The sequence below is a fragment of the Arvicola amphibius genome, chromosome 15, assembly GCF_903992535.2.
Source record: "Arvicola amphibius chromosome 15, mArvAmp1.2, whole genome shotgun sequence".
In the NCBI taxonomy this organism is placed as follows: domain Eukaryota; kingdom Metazoa; phylum Chordata; class Mammalia; order Rodentia; family Cricetidae; genus Arvicola; species Arvicola amphibius.
In genome coordinates this window covers 20673986-20695376 of record NC_052061.1, presented here as the reverse complement: position 1 = coordinate 20695376, position 21391 = coordinate 20673986, and the positions used below count along the sequence as shown (strand labels likewise).

Genomic DNA, 21391 nt, shown 5'->3' with positions numbered 1-21391 from the left:
TCTGGTGATTGACACAAAGTTTTATAAATAATATCATTTCTGCCAATGTCTGCTAAATTGAATGTGAGAATTCCAGCAAAAAAATTGCATATGTATGATGAAATATATGACAAATTATACTTTTTTTTACAAAACTGAGATTTTTCTACAACAAATTTATATGCAATTCTTATCACTACAAGGTGAAATGCTATCTGTGACAAGAATGTCAAATGTCTTGTAACCATTTAGAATAGCGAAAACAAAAGTATCTTATTTTTCCTTCTTGCTCTCAATGCTGCACAGTATTGTGGGAAGGAAGGCCACCTGTGGGGGGTTTCTAAAAGACCTGGGCATTAATGCCATTCACTGCGTTTGGGACAAAGGAAAAATGCTTGACCATCAATTTGAGGAAAAGGGCCGTGACTTCGGATGTGATAAATATCAGTTGGTCCTTCCTCCTCTAAGAAGGGGAGAACTCTTCTCTGACCCCTTCCACTAAGCCCTGGAACACATCTGCAAGATCATGGTGACCTTGAAACATGAAGCTATTTGTCCCAGCTGGTAAGTTAAAGAACCCCTTTTTCGACTTTATTCTGAATGCAAAAGTTAAGCCTTAGGACCCGAGGAGTCAGGAAAAAGAACAGCAACAAGCCCTGTGCAAGAATCAGACTGAGTAGGGTGCTGACCCTGCCGACTGGAATTGCCTCAGCTGATCATAGGTGCAGGCGACTGTGCAGGCGACTATCACAGAGAGGGCCTCAAGGGAAACTGCTCCAGAAGATTTACTATGGTGTCTTAGCTAAGAACACAAACCCCTGAAACCTGAAACACTGTACAAAAAAAAAAAAAAAAAAAAGCAGGAGGAAGAACCCACAACAGCCTAGTGGAGACATCTAGACCCCGGGCCTTCATTTCTGATCCATAGTAGCTGCTTCAGACCAATGTTGGGCAAAGACTGACGGGAGAATGGCTGCTCACTGTGGAGAGCCCTCGGCTTTTTTTTAGCTGAGGGAATATGAGAGTATAGGACCCTAAATGAATTCAAATGAATACTTATACCGTGGGCAGTGAGATTTTTAAACAAATTAGCTGGTAATTCACTAGACTGTACCATGCATCTCAGAAGGGCACGGGCAAGGCTGATGGGCCACTTCTATTCAACATCACACTCCTTTTTACTAACGGCTAAAGGCTAAATGATCAGCAACATTCATAGCCTCTATTAAAGGAAAACAACCTTTTCATAGATTGATGAATTGATATATCCACTGAGCCTACATATGCCACGGAATTAGTGAATACTTGGGGGAGATTATACTTGCTCACATGTTTTCCTATCTGAGTAAAAGAAAACTTAACAGCTCTCTGACACTGAGTGAATGAATAGTCTAGGGAAGATTGGTCATAGCCCTGAAGGAACAAAAGTAGAGGATATCCACTAAGATTAATGACATCCTCGGGGAAGAGGTGATTTTTACTTAGAAAACACGTAGAATCCAAGCATTTTATTTGTAAGTCATTTAAAACACAGGATTAAAAATTCACATACAACATATGCAAGTGTATTAGTAAAGGCAAGTACTGGGCTTGATAAATTATCTGTCCTTCAATATAAACTCCTTAATGTTACTGTAAAAATAATAATGGATATTTTGGATTAAAAAGATGACTCAGAACAGTCATATCTACCAGAAATACAGTTTGTGAGATCTTAGCTAAATTCTTAGTCCCTCTCCCTACTTCGGTTGCCTTTTGGAAAGGAATGCTCCCCAAGTTGTGCTTTTAGATATGGCACCTCTCCCAGAGATGCACCCCAGAGGTTCCTGTGACTATACAGATATGAGCTGCACTTTCCTCTCTCCCAGAGATGTACCCCAGAGGTTCCCGTGATTATACAGATGTGAGCTGCACTTTTTTCTCTCTCTGAGATGCACCCAGAGGTTCCCGTGACTATACAGATGTGAGCAACGTGAGCTGCACTTTCCTCTCTCCCTGAGATGCACCCAGAGGTTCCCGTGACTATACAGATGTGAGCAATGTGAGCTGCACTTTCTTCTCTCCCAGAGATGCACCCCAGAGATTCCTGTGACTATACAGATGTGAGCTGCACTTTCCTCTCTCCCAGAGATGTACCCCAGAGATTCCCATGACTATACAGATGTGAGCTTCACTTTCCTCTCTCCCTGAGATGCACCCAGAGGTTCCTGTGACTATACAGATGTGAGCGATGTGAGCTGCACTTTCCTCTCTCCCTGAGATGCACCCAGAGGTTCCTGTGTTTGACTAAACAGATGTGAACTGCACTTTCCTCTCTCCCTGAAATGCACTCAGAGGTTCCTGTGACTATACAGATGTGAGCAATGTGAGCTGCACTTTCCTCTCTCCCTGAGATGCACCCAGAGGTTCCTGTGACTATACAGATGTGAGCGATGTGAGCTGCACTTTCCTCTCTCCCTGAGATGCACCCAGAGGTTCCTGTGACTATACAGATGTGAGCGATGTGAACTGCACTTTCCTCTCTCCCTGAGATGCACTCAGAGGTTCCTGTGACTATACAGATGTGAGCAATGTGAGCTGCACTTTCCTCTCTCCCTGAGATGCACCCAGAGGTTCCTGTGTTTGACTAAACAGATGTGAGCTGCACTTTCTTCTCTCCCTGAGAAGCACCCAGAGGTTCCCGTGACTATACAGATGTGAGCTGCACTTTCCTTTCGCCCTGGGATGCACCCAGAGGTTCCTGTGACTATACAGATGTGAGCAATGTGAGCTGCACTTTCCTCTCTCCTTGAGATACACCCAGAGGTTCCTGTGTTTGACTAAACAGATGTGAGCTGCACTTTCCTCTCTCCCTGAGATGCAACCAGAGGTTCCCGTGATAACACAGACGTGTGGTGCACTTTTGCTGCATGTGTATCCACAGTGACACCACCACTCCATTCTGCAGAAAATCTGATAGCTTTGCCTCAAAAATGTAAGAAATAAAGTAGGGAAAATCAAGCAAATCTACTATTTAACCCATCAGATGTGATCAGCTCAATTTAAACTGGCTCAATTTATGATGATAAGGATTACTATTTAGAATGTCAAAAGAAATGTTGCTGGCATTTGGAAAGTGGCAGTTGTACGTTCTCTTCCAATACCCATGACTTCCACGGGTAAGTATAAGACTCGCCCCTCATTGAAGGGGTGGCTTGTGCAACAGAGGCCATTGCAGGAAACCGCAACTCATGACAGTGCAGAGAACGAACGAGGGACTTGATGAGCAGTCCCTAGTTAGACCTGGACAGCGCAGCTTACTCACTACAAGGTCGTGGGGGAGGGGGACAATGGTGAGCAGCCCCGAATTAGACATGTACAGCAAGGCTTCCTAGCTACAAGGTCGTGGGGAGGGAGGACAACGGAATGGGAAGCTGGCTCTGAGGATTAATCTAGAAATGTCAGAGAAACTACACCCATTAAATCTCATCAGCATGGCTGCCTAAACAGACACCGTGAGCAGACACTCTAATGTGGAAGGTGGAAAGGTCACACTGCCTCAGTCCTTGATAAAGAACTGCAGGCAACTAAAGACTTCCTGCTGGCTTCCCCAGGAAAGGGGCCTCAATTGGCTCTCTAATACAGAGTGATCAGCTTCCAAATCATATATATATCTATATCCATATATATATATATATATATGGATATATATATATACATACAATTTACATATACATGCAATCATATGCATATGATACCTTAAACAAACTGATCAGGATAACTATGTGTGTGTGTGTGTGTGTGTGTACGTGTTCTAAAGACACTTGATAATATAGTCAGTTTTTTCACTCATGGGATTACCATCCATGAATTCAACGACTATAGATCAGAAGTGTTCAGAAACAAAACTGCATCTGTCCTGAACCTGATGTAGTCTTTGTGTATATGTGATTATTCCCAATAAAAATACAGCATAGTTAACAGTTCCATACTTCTTAGATTGCCCTAGGTTTTTATTAGTAGAAATGATTTGGTTTAAGGTATTTGTAGGGTGTCAAGAAACCAGTCCCTCATGGACATTGAGGGGGACTACTCTATTTAATTGGTAATATAGAAAGTTTAATGTTCTTAAATCTTTAAACATTTATTCCCTGGAATAGTTTAAATTACTGAGTATATGAATGTTTTATATTTCATATGCTAGGTAATACTTATAAGCACTTCTCCTTATGTCCTTTTAAGGTGATATGGTTGTTTATGGCATAATAAAACCCTTCATAATTTGCAGCAACGTACTATGAATTTACCCTTTGAATAAGGACGGCATACTAAAAGCTCTGAAACACTGATAAGGACCAGACATCACTAGGAAGCATGGGCTCCGGGAGGATGAAGGAATCTGGAAAGGAACTGAGGGCCTGCATTGCTGAAGGGTTCCCAGGTACGCTAATGCTCTTAGGCCATATGCAGTTTTCATATATCCATGTAGACAGAAGTCACATTGTAAGTGAAAGAAAATTCTGAGATTGTTTTAGAATGATAAGAAAATCAAAGCCTTGGAGCAACTACTGACCAATGTCTAAGTCTCAATAAATTTCATTAATCAATAAAGAAAAGTAGTTTGTTATATACATGTGAGTAACCCTAGTGAAATTAACAGGTGTATAATTCCAAGTATGCTGGATGCTTAAGAAACCACATCTGAAGAATTTAATCTTGGCAAAAATAATATTTTATGTGAAATATAATAACATAAAAGTCATAATGTAAATACTAGGAAGTGAACTTTGTTATCTGCACATGAATACACGGGTTGCTATAGTGTCATGAAACAATACTTACTGGGTTCTAGAAAGATCTGACCATACTGCTGCATAAGAAACTCCAAGCATAATCAGACACAGATCAATGAACAAATTGCTTGTAATTTGATGGCAATCACACTTTAATTGTGGCTTTTGTTGCAAATTTAATGTTTCACATTTGTATAAACTTAGTTTTTTTATCGGTACACATATCTGAACAGATTATACTAGAGATAGACCATCAGTTTATAAATTCAAATACTCAAGAGCTCAAGTGAGGGAAAGAGCTACAGAAATGAATAATAGAGAAAACAGTTCCAAAGTTTAAAACATGCCTATCAGTTTAGACGTCTAAAAACTGCACATAAAACAAGGAATCTGTTCCTTGATTTATAAACTAATCACTATGCTGGAGAACATGTACTCTACCTGACTTCCTCCTTATATTCATGCACCATATCTCATGTTTAAAAGGTTAAACACAAACAGTCAAGGTATTTAAGTGTCAAAGATTATATAGAATTCCTTTGTATTCAATTGAGATTTCTAGTTATAACTTCCATATTTCTAAATCTTGGAATTTTCTTTTGGTATTGTACTTACTGTCCCAGCATGAACACCAGGCACATTGACAACAGCAACCAAGGCAATGAAGCAGGCTTTGGCCATACCCCCTGGGTAATCATCCCTTTCCTTCACAAAATCTCAAAATCACTGTGACTCCCCACTCCAAGCTGCTTTAGTCACGGCCCTTGTCTCCAGCCACTCTTAAGACAGTTTATTAGCCAATGATTGTTAGTCTTTCTACAATGCATATACTTACAATCAGGTGGCATCTTTTCTGTAAATATCGAATAATATTCTTGAACAAGTTCAAAGTTTTCTTGATTAATACTTTCTTGCAAAGAAACATCTCCAAACCTAAAAATAGGAAGACAGAAATAACCAACCTAACAACAACAACAAAAGCAAAGAAGGGAGTTGGGGAATATGAATCAGTACTAAAGGTAATATACAGTCTCCTATCCCTTTAAATAGATGGTGAGGTTTTTTTTGTAACCCACTCCACACTTTTTCTGTCCATTCGAGATCTTCTGTTCATGCTTGCACAGAGATTCGAAGAACATGTCTGGAAGCCGGGCTGGATGGCATCTTGCCCTCTGCCAACTACTGGGTCCATGGGTGTATCCCTGAAGTCTCCCAGGGAGGACTGCACCTTGAATGTTTTCAGTATGAGCCTGTGAAGCCCTGCAACTGTGCACCGGTGTTTCTCATCCTCCTCTATTATGGAGCTTGTTCCTGTATCCCACTGCATCTGTCTTCTCTTTGAGTGGGTCCCAGTTTCATTCTTAAAGCATGACTCTTTAGCAAGTGGCTTCCAATATGTACCTCCATCCAAATCTATAAATACACTTCCTAGGTGTAGATTTACTATTCCTTTCAAACCACAAACTGAAAGCCGTCTAAATCGGCTTCCAATTTCTCCCACAAATTCAGCTGTGAGAGCTAAGTAGTAGTATTCAGATTCCTCTCTTTGGCCACTTTATCCATCACTCACTGGACTTCTGAAATCTCTGCTTCTATCACTCCCTTTAGACAGGTGGGATTCATGTAATAGTGCTTTGAGGACACCTTAGTGATATGCCTCTGACCCCTCTTTCCCCTCCCACCTCTCCTGTGACATATTCCTAGAACATTATTTCCAGCAAATGTTTATTATCAGCTGTGTATCAGACAGTAAGTTAAAATGTTAGAAAAGTTAATCTAACACATACTTCCTCATACCAGGTCTCTAAGAGTTTCTCATCTTTCTATAAAAGCCGAATCCAAGTCCCATTAGTTGTCACATCTGTCCTCCACACAGCATGTGGGGGACACGTGTGGGACACAGTTAACCATGCTCCTTCATCTAAGCATCACAGCACCTATGAGACTTCCCCCACTATCTTCCTCTGAGTATACTCCTTTACCTTCCGTGTCAGCTTGATGTATTCCTATCTGTCCTTCAAAGCCCGTGAAAGGCAGCTTCCCCTACAAGAGTGGTTCTCAACCTTCCTGATGCTGTGACCCTTTAATACAGTTCCTCATGTTGTGGTGACCCCCAACCAAAGATTATTTTGTTGCTACTTCATAGCTGTAACTTTGCTACTGTTATAACCATAATATAAATATTTGATCCCCAGAGGAATTGCTATCCACAGGTTGAGAATCACTTCCCTACAGGGAACTTTCCATCCTAGAATCACATTGGTTTTTTCTTTTTTTTTTAACTAGTTTTGTTTCTTCAACATCTTTGATTATTTGGAGACCCAAATTTCATGTGCTATCTGCTGACATGCTTCCTCTGAAGGATGATCATGCTTTCTCCATATGCCTTGTACCTGACAAAGCAGTATCTGGCACAATCCATGTTGTGCATCTATATCAACCTGTACCTGAAGAGCAGGAATACAGTGTCCAGAAAACACACAGGGAGTTTCCTTAGGGATCTCTGACTTGGCTATATATTGTAAGCAACTGGAAGACTGTCAGACTAGTCTTGTGTTCTCTCAAACCTCATGCGCGGAAGCTGTATCCTCCAGGGTGTCTCTGTTTATTGCTGTGGCCTCTAAGGGAATAAGTGATGATACAAGGGTGGGTTCTGACCCCACAGGATTAGTGTCCTTACAATAATGTGATACCAAAGATCTTTGCCCTCCGCCTTCATACATGTAAAGTAGAGGTCATGGGAGCATATAGGAAAAAAGCCGTCACCAAGAACCAGTGTCCTGGAACTGGCTCATGGATTTCCCAGCCTCTTAAGTGTAAGGAATGAACTTCAGCCTTTAAGCTGTCTAGTCTTCAATCTTTATACTGGTCAAAGTAGGTTTATGTAAGAATGGACATATAAAATACTTATTATTAGGGATGAATATTAAAGAATGTTATGGGATTTATGCAGTATATCTCCCATGCAAGAGTTGCCTGGGTAGACCAAAAACTGAAATCATGAAAGTAGGCATCAAAGAACAGAGGGGAAGTGATTTTCCTGATCAACAGCACGCTGATGTCAGAGCGGCAAGCACACTGACTTTCCTGCTTCCCTCAGCATGTCGCCCTAGTGGCAATTTTGTTCGTTTCCCAAATCCTATCACTCGGACACAGTTTCCAGGTACTTAAAGACACATTTTTAATTTACAAGGTAGATAGAGGAGAGGAGAATGTTTTCAAAATCAAGTGACCTATGGTGCAGTTACAACAGCCCTGAGGATGAAACCTTGTTTAGTCTAGAGGCTACTGGTCCTTGGAAATCCTATGTAGTTCTTTAAAAGTCTGCACATGAAAGAGTCCGAGGCTACTCTATAGATCACCCTCATAGGCCACAGCAGACTTCGCTCGTGCCGTCAGTGTATTTCCCAAGGTTCTGACGCATTTAAACTTACTTAGGGGCACGGTTTCTTCATGTGTACAGTTTACCTTCGCACCAGAAGTAACTAGATAGTGTATTAGTTGAAAGGAAAATGCTATACATACCTATGTCTAAATTCTCTAAGCAGAAATACGGCTTTCCAAAGACCCTCTGAACACCATCCTTCTCATGAAGCCTACCTCTCAGCCAGAGTCTGCTGTTCGTTGATTCCAACATTAAACAGAACGGGATAGACACGGAGCAGCTGGCCTTCTTTAATCTGCAGAGGGAGGGACTCAAACATGGCAGCCGGGAGCCTGACCTCTACCACATAGTGCTCACTGCAGACAGGAAGGGCAGGAAAGAAACAAACTTGGTATTTGCTTTCGGGTGTTTGAGGTTCATCGGGAGGAAGAACAGGTAAGTTGGACCATGACACCTTCTTAGGCTTTTGTGTTTATCTGTTTTTTTTCCCATTCGCTGAAGAATACACACCCGTTTCATTATTAAAATGCATGACATATGCAATGGCAAGATTATGTGTACCTACACTCTCAGCCTTGCTCCGAGTTCCACCGGAAAGGAGGACATTTACCTCACTTTTTAAGACACCTGGCCAAGTGCCTGGGTGGTCTACAGTTTTCTTCATTGATTGTTGGAACCAGATCAGTCCTCAAAATAGGGAAAATAAACATAATAATGTTTTTCAGTATAATGAGTCTTAGCAAAGTGATAAATAAAATTGTTGCAAATTAAATGGGAATGGTCCCACACAGTTTGGTGTTTGCGCAGTTGGTACCAGAGAGTGGCAGTGTGTTTGGGGGTGGGACAACAAGAGAACGGAGACCACTGTCCATTTTTAGGATACTTCGTGTTTAGAGTGTGTCCCTACCCTTGCTACACAGAAGTGGCAGACACAGTCAGAGGCTCCATGTCATAGAGCCACCCAGAGCCATACCTTCCCTTCCCAATAGACCATCTTAGCTCAGATACGGAGGCCAAATAAGCCTGACTTCCCCTGAGTGGCTTCTTTTGAGGTATGTGGTCATAATGATGAGCAAAGTGACTAGGATACACATTTCTTTTTGCCTAATTGGATGGATAAAGTTGCCTGACTGGGACAACCGATGGAAATAACATTACTGAATATGTAATTAACCTTAGGCATTTGTGATTCTTTTGAAAATTTTGCAGAAAACAGAAACACTTTTTCCACTAGACAGTTACATTAAAAATGATCCTAACTATGCAATGTTGAAAGTTTAGAATACATAAAAATGAGTTCAGCTCCTTGCACATGTCACACTTATTATCTGATGCAGGAAGAACTTGAATGTAGACATGTAAAGAGTTTACTCTAGAGACTGGAGGAAGCCACATATTTTCAGAAGTATATGGAGTGGGTACGAGCATAATTTATACATTGGAAAAAGAACAGAAAAAAAGAGTGAGTTTCCCTTTAACAATAATTTTAAATTTTTCAGTAAAATATTTTGTTAAATATTATTGATCATAGACCATATTGTGGAGTAGGATATCTGTTTAACCGTGTAAAGATTTGTTGCATTTGTGTTGCAGAATAATTGTTTAACTAGGCAAAGATGTGTTGCATTTGTTTTACTATGGAAAAATGTGTTGCTGTTTTACCTTGCCTGCCTAAGTCACCTATGAATGGTCTAATGAAAAGCTGAATGGCAAATAGCTAGTCAGAGGAGGGAAAGGCAGGGCTGGTAGTCAGAGAAAAAGGAGAGCCAGCCAGCCATCGAGAAAGAAGAAAAGTATAGACAGTTTGTAGAGGAGGCAAAAATATACATACACACACACACACACACACACACACACACACACACACACACACGCACACACACGGTGCTGGTGATGGAACCCAGGCCCAGCTTTCTCTGGGCTGACAACCAAACTGAGGTATCCGAGCGTGGTGTGCAAGTAATTCTGCTAACTAAGCTCCCTCCCCACATAAGCGACAGCTTTTTGAGATGAGACAGCTTGTTATAGCAGAGAGGATGGACCCAGATGCATTTTTTTCTGGCCTGAGACACCTGCACGTCTCTAACAAGTTCTGAATGTAAATGCAGCTGGAGGAATATCCTGAGCGAGAACCTCCTTCCCTCCACTAGCACAGTGGCCTGGTAAACTCCCTCATGAACGGTGAGGGAAGTGTCAGCTTATCACCCTCGGTAATAAACTTCGGAAGAATGTGCAGAGCTGTGCTATTTTCCAAGTGTGTTTGTGAACGATTTTATTCATTTTTCCTCCAATAATAGCAAAGGATGAGCTAATATTCAGATGAGACATTTACTTTCATCGGGCTCTGTTTATTTTGTGCTCCAGAGTTACCTTGTCTACACGAGGAACGGACTGTTGCATATGCAACTTTAGCAGATAATTCTAAGTAACTATTGTATGTTTACTTGATCTGTTCTGCATCCTTCTGCAACACATGTTTACACTGCGACCTGAGACGACTTCATAATTCAAGTCACTCATATAATATTCAAATGTGCAAACACCAGATCAATCAAAATTGGGTGACTTCTGAATGAAACAAATTATTATATGGTACAATTCTTCTATTAAAAATCTCTTTTACATGCCATCTTTTTTTATTATTTCTGGAACTTTGCCTATCCTATTCTGACCTTACAAGCTACTTATTTGAAAAAAAAAAAAAAAAAAAAAAAAAAAAAAACCTTTCTCAGAAATCTTACAGTCTGAAAATGAATTGTCAAAAATAATTAAGAAAAATGGTAGAATATGCACCTGACATAAGAATATATCCTTCCTTACATGTTGCTGCTTTTAACTGAATTTAATTTGAAGTCATCTCAAGAATTATGAAGCTATTAGCTGAGCAATTCCGGCAAACGTAAGAACACCCAGAGCTTTGGACCAGACGGCGTGAAGAGGAGTTGGCTCTGGATGCCGCCGTGGCTGCAGATTTCTTCTGTTTTGTGAGCCTCATTATGTCCAACCTCATGACCATTTCACAAACACGCATGAGACTTCCAGGATGTTTTCAGGACCTCCTTGTATCATCCAATCTGTATTTATTTCTCATAAAAAAGAAGGAGAAAAAGAAAGAGAAGGAGAAGGAGAGGGAGTAGGGGAAGGAGAAGGAGAAGAAGAAGAAGAAGAAGGCAGAAGAAAGAACACCTAGCCTGAATTCCGAGGAAATCTACCCACAAAACACCATCAGAGTGACAACATCTAGATTTGGGGCAGGGGCACCACTCACCGCCTTCCTGTGAGAACAGGCAGGTCATCACTAGACTTGGCTTCAGTTATTTTAAATGCAACTTTCCTCAAATCTGAAATGCCGACAGCCATGTCCTCTAGCATTCCGATTTCATCACCTGCACAGGGAGAAAGGTACCTTGTTAACAAACAGACTACTAAACTAAAATGCTGCTCGCTGCGGTGCCTCCCTGCTGGAGTTCTGCCTGGCAGTGCAGTGACTGAGTTTCTGAGTGCACCAAGCCCATTCAGCATATGCCCAGGATCAGCTGTGCAGGTTTTCAACAGCGAAGTAAGAATGCTTTCACTGGATACCAGAAGTCAATGTTCCCTTTGAGGGAAGAAGAATGTTCATCTGTGCTGGGAGGTCAGAGGGAGATTTCTAAGCCTTTTATGAAGCAAACTATCATTTAGACATCTTTTGATTGACAGGACTGCTATTTGATATTTTAGAATAGAGGGCTTTACTGATCATTTTGTCAATTATCAATCGCCTGATGCTAATTTTGTCTTCAAACTCTGAAAAACATTGCCTGAAGACATAATAAATCTCCTAGATTAGCATAATTCAATAGAAGTAGAATGTGGGCTATTCTTCAGATTTTCTGTTTTTCGTTTCTTTAAAAGAATAAAATGAAACAAAGCAACATTAATTTTAATAGTACAGCATATATAATCCCAAAATATACAAACTGCAGATTCACTTGTAAAGCCACATAAACTTCTTACCAGCTAATGCAAAATGCTACCTCTGCTAGTCTTTGCAATCTGAAGTTCATGTCTAGAACACATGGATTTCGGGGTAGCTGAATATCAAACATTCCATAAACACATGGGGCTCCCTATTGAACAGTACAGTTCTAGACATGGGACTACTCTGTCTTTACAATCCAGTCAATGAAACCAATGTTGTCAATAAGTCTCTATATTAAAAAAAAATCCAGATGACTGCTAAAGAGCTCACTCTGAAATAACCCACAATTCCTTCCTCAAAACATAAATTGAATCCCAAGGAAAACCCAAGGGTGAGCGAGTAAGAAGTTAGAAGCTACACCGTTCCTCTGACACGTGGCATAGAAAAGGTTCACCACTGAGTTTGCATCTTATCTGAGAAAACGGATGTATTATAACCATGACCAGCAATAAGATCTTAAGATGAACCCATGCAATACCCACTATAGGTGCTTAGCAGTCCTTCATAGGTACATGCAATACTCACTGTGGGTGCTTAGCAGTTCTTCATAGGTGCATGCAATACTCACTATAGGTACTTAGCAGTCCTTCATATTGCGCAATCAAGCCCACTGTGTGAAGCTGCTGGAGGAAGTTGGGGTCGTGCAGACTTGTATGTAACTTGATGATAAAACCACACACCAATCCAGCAAGCTAAGGAAAGAAATCATTCAAGATTTTCACTGGGGTCAGCACACTTATTATTACAGTTTGTAAATACCTTCAGACTTTTGAGACATCACAGCTTTAATTAAAATTCAGCAAGGGTATATAATAAAGCTGCTAGAATTTGCACATACTTACTAAAATAAATTGATGGTCTTTGATCTAGGGTGGCATTGTCTAAGGGTTTGGGAATACAGAATTGAAAGAAACTAGATAAATGGATTTTAGAACCAAGGTGGAAAAAAATCTTTGAATTGAATGTCTACTGTCTATAACCATGGCACCACTAAACTTCTTAAGATTTTCGAATTCTACTATTACTGTGTTTTTGCACATGTGACAAGAGTCACTAAAAGGACATCGTAAATGAGCAGGCTTAAGGAAAAGTGCAGCGCCTGGCTAGGTCCACCTTCCCCTGGACCGCTAATGGCATAACATACTGCAATGGAGCGAGCCGCGCGGTGGCTCAGCGTGTAGGGCGCGTGCTTGCGCGTGTCCGCGTATCCGCGAGTTCGAATCCCGTGTGTCTGTGTGTGTCGTGTGCTGCTTGTGCCGACCTGTCGCGCGCGTGTAACATCCACGCCGCGTCTTGTGGGGAAAAAAAAAAAACATACTGCAATGGGCAGTTTGGTGAAAATCCCCTCGGCAATGAGAGCTTACAACGTGAACCATTGTTCTCCTCTTTCTTCCAGGTACTTGACCTCTGACACTGAATCGTGGGGTAGAGAGAGGGGAGCAAAGGGAAAGTGGTGCGCCCTGCGCTGGGGGAGAACTGGTCTTGGAGTCACGGTTAGGGTTGGATATAGGAAAAGGGAGTCATCAGCCAACTATTACAAATAAATCCTGCAGCCTTGCAAAAGTGTCTTGTGAATGGAAGAAGAGGTCTCTGTAAAACCTTGTCCTGAGATTTCTGGGAAAGCTGAATAATAAGGGGTTATATACAAATGTGCCCTTTGCTGAGCTCTTGGCCATCACCTGCAATGCAAGGTGACAGTCCCTTCGTTTTCCCCCATTGGCTGTCTCAGGGAATGACACAAGAGAACACTGACTCTTCCTCTCAAAATCCACCCACGGTTCAAGCAAAATATACACTTCGCTTTGAACTGTATCTTTTCACAAAGAAGTATCAAAGATTCAAAAGTTATCCATGACCTATTCAGTCTATTTATCCATATAAACAAAACAGGGTGCCAGAATTTCAGAAGGGCTATTTAAAAATAACACCGTTCGAAGGGCTGTGCACCCATCAAGGATGGGACTGGCGGTTCACACTTCTGTATGCATCACAGTGGGCACCCACCGCCTGACTGAAGACGATGTCCCTTCTCAGCGTCAGCATCAGGCACTGGGGCAGGCTGTAGGCTAGCTCTTGAAGCAGCACAAACGTCAGGGACTGCTTGGCTCGGCTCACCACTTCTCCCATGCACTCCTTCAGGGTGAGGATGAGGGGCTGTAGCTGTTCATACCAGTCCTCTGTGACAGGGTGTGGAGCAAGAACAGTGGCAAAGATGAGAAAAACCGAGCAGACAATCATTATTCTGAGTGAACTTGTCCATTCACCCAGGATTCATGGACCTTTACCCCAGATGTGTGTTGGCCATGACAGCAGGCTTCCATGGACATTTGCCCCAGATGCAAGTTGTCCTCAACAGTGGCTTTCTTTCTGCTTTGCTTTTCTTTAATATGGGCATTCCCTGAATATCAATTAATGATGCTATCAAATTCTCTTTATTCTGGAGACAGAAGTTTTGCTGAATTTTTTTTATAGAAACTTGGCCATCAAATCAGCTCTACTCCTAACATGGCCCATCTGATAGCAGTCCACCCGTATTCTGCCTGTCATGCCTTGACATCCCAAGAATCAGCTCCTGGTCTCCTCCTAACTTATGTCCCTCCTGGTTCCTTTACGTTCAGCTCCTATCCTCCCTCTGTAGTGTGGATGGGAACTTCTCAATCAGTTCGAATCCCATTTCATTGTTCCCCTTTCCTCATTTAAGATATATAAACCAACAAAAGCTAGTCAAGGACCACCATCACATGCAGAATGAGTCCAAATTCATGTAAGACCCCACCACAATCCGACCTCTGCACACTTGTCTAGAACCACCTTAGAAAACAGTTTGCAGTGCCGACTTCTAAGTGTATTAAAGCACCCCTCATCCTGCCCTACTTACTTAACCCAGGGACTTTCAAGATATCCACTCTTCTAGAAGTTTTCTTTTCTCTAATTAGCTTTCTGGCAAACAGTTTACCCTCTCTGAAACCCTTTTTTGGGGGCCTCTATCTTCAAGGGAGTTGTCTCCTTGAGTTTTACAGTCTTTTCTGAAGAAAAAGGAAAGGCTGTCACATCCCTTTTTTTTTTTTTTACACACACTGCTTCAGTCTGTTACTGCTGTGAGTACTTTTTAAAAAGGAGTTCAGTGAGGGAGAGAAATCCATTTATTTATTAACCACCAAATTCCCAGAAACTAGCACAGGGTCAGTTTTCAGCAGACACCAAATGTGACAGTGAATGGGTCAATTTATGAAAAATATGGCATGTTTTTGTAAAATGCAGGTGTATTTGAGAAAGTCAGACTTTTGACATTTTCAAATAATGTTTTTAAATAATTGTGTGTGTGTACAGTATATAAGAAGAGATAGGATCCAAACTAAAGTCTTCGGCTTTGCACAACAAACATTTCACTCACTGAGTCATCTCTCCAGCACCCACAAAAGCATTCTTAAAGTCAGAATAAAAATTGAAGCCCATTAGGTACTTACATGTCTAAATTTCTAATATGCATCAACTGCATAATTATAAATTTGTCACAGAATATATGAACAAATTATGTCTTATTCAATTTATTTGGAGAACAAAGATGAGAAATATGAAATACAAATATTTGATTCTGTGACATTCTGTTCAAATATAAATTAATTAATCATGAGTTGGCAAATGCAACTTAACATGAATGATAGAAGCTCCAAAAGTAATTATCAAGCCAGTTTTGTGATAACATCATATCCTCAAGACAAGACGAATCATCTTCCAGAGTGCATTGAAAGGTCAATAATCAGTTAAGACCTTGAATGAACAACAGAGAGTGATAAAAGGAAGTATATCAGGGCTGTGCTGTGTTTGATGTTGCGAATAAGAAACCAGATGACCTAATCCAAACGTTTGGAAGGATAATGAGTGGCCCCAGCTTCACAAAGGCAGAAACGATGCAATACAAAGCAGAACATTATGTGTCTCTTCTCAAAAGATATTGTAAACTTACGTGTTAGCAGTGGACCATGAAAAAAAAAACAACCCAATAAAGAAGGGGAAATTTAAGGAAAGCCCATGACAGCTAGATTCATTTGACAAAGAATCAGCGTATGCCTGAGGATGAAGTATCAGTGGTTCAGATATTATTTCTCACACCCAACAGGGAAGATCATTTATTTTCAGAATAAATGACATTGAAGGCACCAAAGCAATGTTCTAACTTACTCTCCAACTCCCAGATTTATAGTCTTGGATGTCTCGTCTTCTTTCATTCTTCAGTTGCTACCCTCAATCTGAGAGAGCAGTCGTGGATGTGTGTGTGTGGTGACATCACCCACCCCCACACATTAAAACACTAGGAGAAGGAAGTTCTGATAAACTGACTCATCGTTTGATGTTGACAATTAAGTGTCAACCAGCTCTGTTCGGTGGTTGGTGCTGTAGGGTTGAAATTCCACTGTGCAGTTATCAAGCAGAAAATACAGCTTTTGTGCAGTAGGGGGCGCTGCTCTATCAGGCTGAAGGAGAACTACCTTACCACTCATTTCATTCAAGAATGAATGAATGAAACAGGTTTTGTATATTTGCATAGTCCTCAAGAAACGTGTCTATTGTTTCGGCACCTTGAAGCATACTCTCTCATATCTGGGAGTAACAGCTTACTCGGATGTAATATGTTCTTTCTACTTTGAAAACAGAAAAGCTAACTTAAGTGTCTAAGGTTTTGTCCTTGAATGAGTTTGTTATTTCCAATGAAATGCAGCTGTTTGCTTTTCTTAAAGGTTTTTGAAAGTAGAAGCTCCATAGGTCACTTAGGAAATGAAAGAGAAAAGGTAGAGATAGGGGGGGGCATTTCTGGCCTTCTCGGAATGGGGTAGAAATACACTGGTGCTCTAAACCTGGGGAAACAGGAAATACTTTCCTCATTGGTAGCATACCGTCATCTCCATTTAATACAATGCCTTACCTTCTAGATAAGATGGCAATTATATGTTTATGATTACAATGTAAGAAGAATGAGAATGTGGGAAGAGATTAGTTATGAATGAAGAGCTGGAAGTGTTAGAGCGTAAGTGAAGATGGACAGTATGCTTTCCTGGAGAAGCATAAACCAGGCAGGAAGGCAACCAATGCTTACTTTTCTAGAAAGAGAAGATACCAGCTAAGTCAGCAGATAAAGGAACTGGTTGTAGCAGATTCCAAAGACTACAGGCTTATTTCTCATGACAACACCTACCTCCTATGTAAATCACAAGTTGTGACATAAACACCATAGGTTATGATGGCCCTAATAAAGGCTGAGTTCATGTCACAAATGGTCCTTTTGCTCAAATGAACATTCTACATCACTTGTACGAAGAACAAAATATGCTTCTGTTTTCTCTTTGAAACTGCTGGTTGTTTTTTGTGGGGGGACCTCCTGGTTTGGGGAGGAGCTCAGTCTTCACACCCTCCCCTCTCTAGCCTTTGCATGTGGCTGTCACGTCCTCTCGCAGGAAACCATCCCTTCACGTTGTGTGGGCAAAGCAAAAATCCCCACACACCTACTCTCCCATGTTTAGGCTTTTTACATTTCAACTGAGGTTTTACGCACATGCATGGCTGTGTGTGCAAACACACACACACACACACACACACACACACACACTCCTTTGTGAGACACGTCCAAGGAGCAGGGCAGCTGTGCTTGCACCATGATGGAGTTCACATCAGTGCCTCACCGAGCTCATCAGTCAGCAACCCTTGAGTTCTGCCCTCCCCCACAGGCTTCCTTCAGCAGCAGAGCAGAACACCAAGAGAATGTTTTTAGTGCCTCCATAAAAACTTGCTGAGACTCCTTAACCCTGAGCCCACCAAGTGGAATCTTTCCGCAGGAAAACATAAAATGCATGTGGCTTAGCTGAGCTTTTCCTGAGCTCTGTGAAGGGCTTGGAAGCCATCCAGGTGGAGCTCTGCTTCCCGTCCCTTTATGGCCTTCTCTAATGTATTCAAGTGAAACTGGCTGAAGGATTCAGAGAATGACTGCTGGGTGCCCTCCCTCCCCTCCACACACCATCTATTTCCTGTACAGGATGTCCGTGTCCTCTGAGCTCAATGGCTCTTACGTTACTCGGGAGGAAAAATAAAAGGGCCATGTAGCAAGCAACTGCAGCACAGCCTAATGCTCTCTTGCCAATTTCTGAGCCATTTTCTTCTCAGGTGTTTGATTTTCTGTCCTCATTTAAAATAATTAATCTCACAAAAGCATGGAGCCATTCTTATTTTTGTTACCACAACTTTTCATATTTGGGGGGGGGTAATAAAAGAAAATTTAAATGACTGAATGGCCACTAAATACTCTACAAAGAGCTGAGAGACGTCCAAGCCCTAGCCATTTACTCAGGAACTTTGAAGAAGCCAAACAGCTGGAGCAGCTCCAAAAGAAGCAGACAAAATTCCTACGGGTCTGAGACCAGCTCAGACTAAACCCTCACCCAACATGTCTTCTACTCTTTATATAAGCCCCATGTAATACAGAATGAAAATACTGTTATGGTTGGTGGCAAGCATAAGGCCTTGGCGATGGATCACCATGCTCTTAGAATTTCCCCTGACTTTCCAAACCCACATCCTACACCCATATAGATATGGCTCTTTCTCAGCCCCTTTGGGTGAACACATGAATAACACTGTACAAATCATCCATATGGGTGAGGACAGATAAATTACCAAGAAACTTTCCTCTGTACAACCTTACAGCAAATTCTTTGTATGAGTCTAATACATGTGGCCAATTTTAATTATAGACATAGACGCCAGCTCATCGGAAGCTTGTAATCCAGGCGTAGCCCAGGGGGATGGGTTCAACCCAGACAGCAATAGGTAACTGAGAAAAGTAAACTATCAGCTGCTCAAACTTTGGTTTTGTGTTGTTTTTATTTGTTTTTTCAAGCCCAGAGTATTTTCTGCCCAGCCATCCTGCCCCTTAGCCCATGTGATTCATTTTCTATCTCTGATCCAGGAATTGAAAACTCAGTTTACATTTCTCTTATCCTTACAAGTACTAACCTGGCTCCTTACATTGCCCGCTGTATTAGGCAAAATACAGCGGCCTCGAAAAGAGCAAAGGTCTATTTTGCCTAAGAACTTTGAAGTATCTAGACCACGGCTGATTAAATCTGCTTCTCTAAGGTGGGCATCCTTGTGACGGAGACAGGGACTAAGGGGGAAACAACATTGCTCGCTTCATAGCCAGGAAGCGAAAGAGGGAAAGGGAGAGAACAATTCTCCAAATACTGCTTGGGGGAGGGGGGCACATTCCCCAGTGACCCGCAGACTTCTCATGGGATCCCACCTCCTGAAGGATTCATCACCTCCAAAGAGCAAGCCCTTAACACATAGCAGATATTCAGATCCAAACCATAGCACCGCGTCTTTGCCTTCACACAGCCGTCTTGAGAAATGCAATTTTAATGAACCACAACAGACATGTATTTGAATTCTGATGAGGGTAGCAATATTTGTACCACACAGTTCCTAACCTCAAGTATCTTTAAAGACACAAGACCAGGACAATGAAAAGCAAGCTGTGGTAGCTGCAACTGGAGTGAGGATGGGAAGGATGAGCTGGAAGAGGGATTTTAAAAGTGAGTGTTTAGAGGGGAGGCAGTTGGCCTTCGGTGAGAAGCTTGCGGTCGTGTATGGCTGCGGCTTGTTCGGGACATAGTGAAGACATCCCATGTGGAACAAGTTTAGTGAGGTTTATGGAATATAGGCAGTCATCATCCACAAGGCCCTGGAACACTGGGAACCAGGGTCTGAGCCTCACAGATACTGTAGATGCTATAAACGGACCACAAACCTGAGATGACTCAAGGACCCAGAGAAGCAGGAAGTGAATGCAACAAATGCAGCACATTTAAAACTGTCTGCAGAGGCAGACAGATCTCTGTGTGTTCAAGGCCTGCCTGGCCTACAAGAGCTAGTTCAAGGCCAGGCTCCAAAGTTACAGGGAAAGCCTGTCTCGAAAAACCAATTAATTATTGTGTTGCATGGTGGAGATATCTGCCTGCCTGGACACATTCATGGAGTTCAGATAGCAACTGGGAGAGTGCTCTCCATCTGTACGTGAGTTTCAGAAGTTAAGCACAGACTGTCCATCTGCTTTCCATGGAATTCTCTGTACCCACTGAGCTATCCTTCCATACCTGTGCTTGTTAGCATTGAAATTCAAGTTTGCTGGGTTGATGTGCCTAAGATTATTAAGACAAATACCCTGCGCCCCCCCCCCCCCCGAAAGTTTCCTGAGGGAAGACAGGCCCTTTTGGGCTACACGAGAACAGACAGGTGCTGGGGGAACTATGAAGAAAGGGACTATGGGAACAGGCATGTTTCCCTCGGCCATTGCCTGAGCTATCTAGCTGCACCAAGCTTTGGCATCACTGTGGGCTGGAACTGCTAAAACTATGATCCAGAACACACTCCTCTTCCTTTGAGTTCTTATATTAGGTTCTCTGCCTCAGAAACAAGAAAAGTCACTAAAATGGTTCACAGCTACAGTGGATGTCAGTCACTGGAAAGCCTGATTGTGACATCATCAAAGTAGGAACAAAGATAGGAAAAAGGGAGAGGTGAGAAAATAAGACAGGTCATATTATCTAAGAAAGGAGCCAAACATTAAGGAAAAGGCTAGAAATGATTGTCAAGACAAATGCAAGCCCTGGGAATAAGGTAGCATTTAAGTGATTTTTCCTCTTCTGTCTTCCCCACAGGACAGTACTCAACCAAAGGACAAAACTGCATCTTAAATTATAGTCACTTTAGCTCCTGCTGGGCTATGTGACTGTTCTCGACAACCCTAGTGTCTGCTGGGTAAGCAACAGTTCTTGACAACCCTAGTGTCTGTTGGGTAAGCGACTGTTCTTGACAACCCTAGTATCTTCTGGGTAAGCAACAGTTCTTGACAACCCTAGTGTCTGCTGGGTAAGCAACAGTTCTTGACAACCCTAGTATCTTCTGGGTAAGCAACAGTTCTTGACAACCCTAGTGTCTGCTGGGTAAGCAACAGTTCTTGACAATCCTATTGTCTGCTGGGTAAGTGACTGTTCTTAACAACCCTAGTGCCTTCTGGGTAAGCAACAGTTCTTGACAACCCTAGTGTCTACTAGGTAAGCGACTGTTCTTGACAACCCTAGTGCCTTCTGGGTAAGCAACAGTTCTTGACAACCCCAGTGTCTGCTGGGAAAGTGACTGTTCTTGACAACGTTTAGCTGTTTTAGAAGTGAGCATGCTGATCAGTCCAAGACAAATGAGCGTGAGAAGAACAGAAGCAACCTTCTCTCATGTCAAGGATCCTTG

The 21391-nt window shown here is 41.9% G+C and overlaps 1 protein-coding gene across 2 annotated transcripts in view; it reads right to left on the bottom strand.

The window, feature by feature from the left end:
* Positions 1-21391, bottom strand: part of Inpp4b (inositol polyphosphate-4-phosphatase type II B) — a 400041-nt gene that overhangs the window by 68333 nt on the left and 310317 nt on the right. For both annotated transcript variants that reach the window (XM_038312818.1, XM_038312820.1), the window contains exons 17-21: positions 14102-14274; positions 12666-12789; positions 11405-11522; positions 8352-8492; positions 5587-5684 (exon numbers count right to left, since the gene is read on the bottom strand). In XM_038312818.1, coding sequence (XP_038168746.1) covers positions 5587-5684; positions 8352-8492; positions 11405-11522; positions 12666-12789; positions 14102-14274 — 654 coding nt within the window. The remainder of the gene's footprint in view (positions 1-5586; positions 5685-8351; positions 8493-11404; positions 11523-12665; positions 12790-14101; positions 14275-21391) is intronic.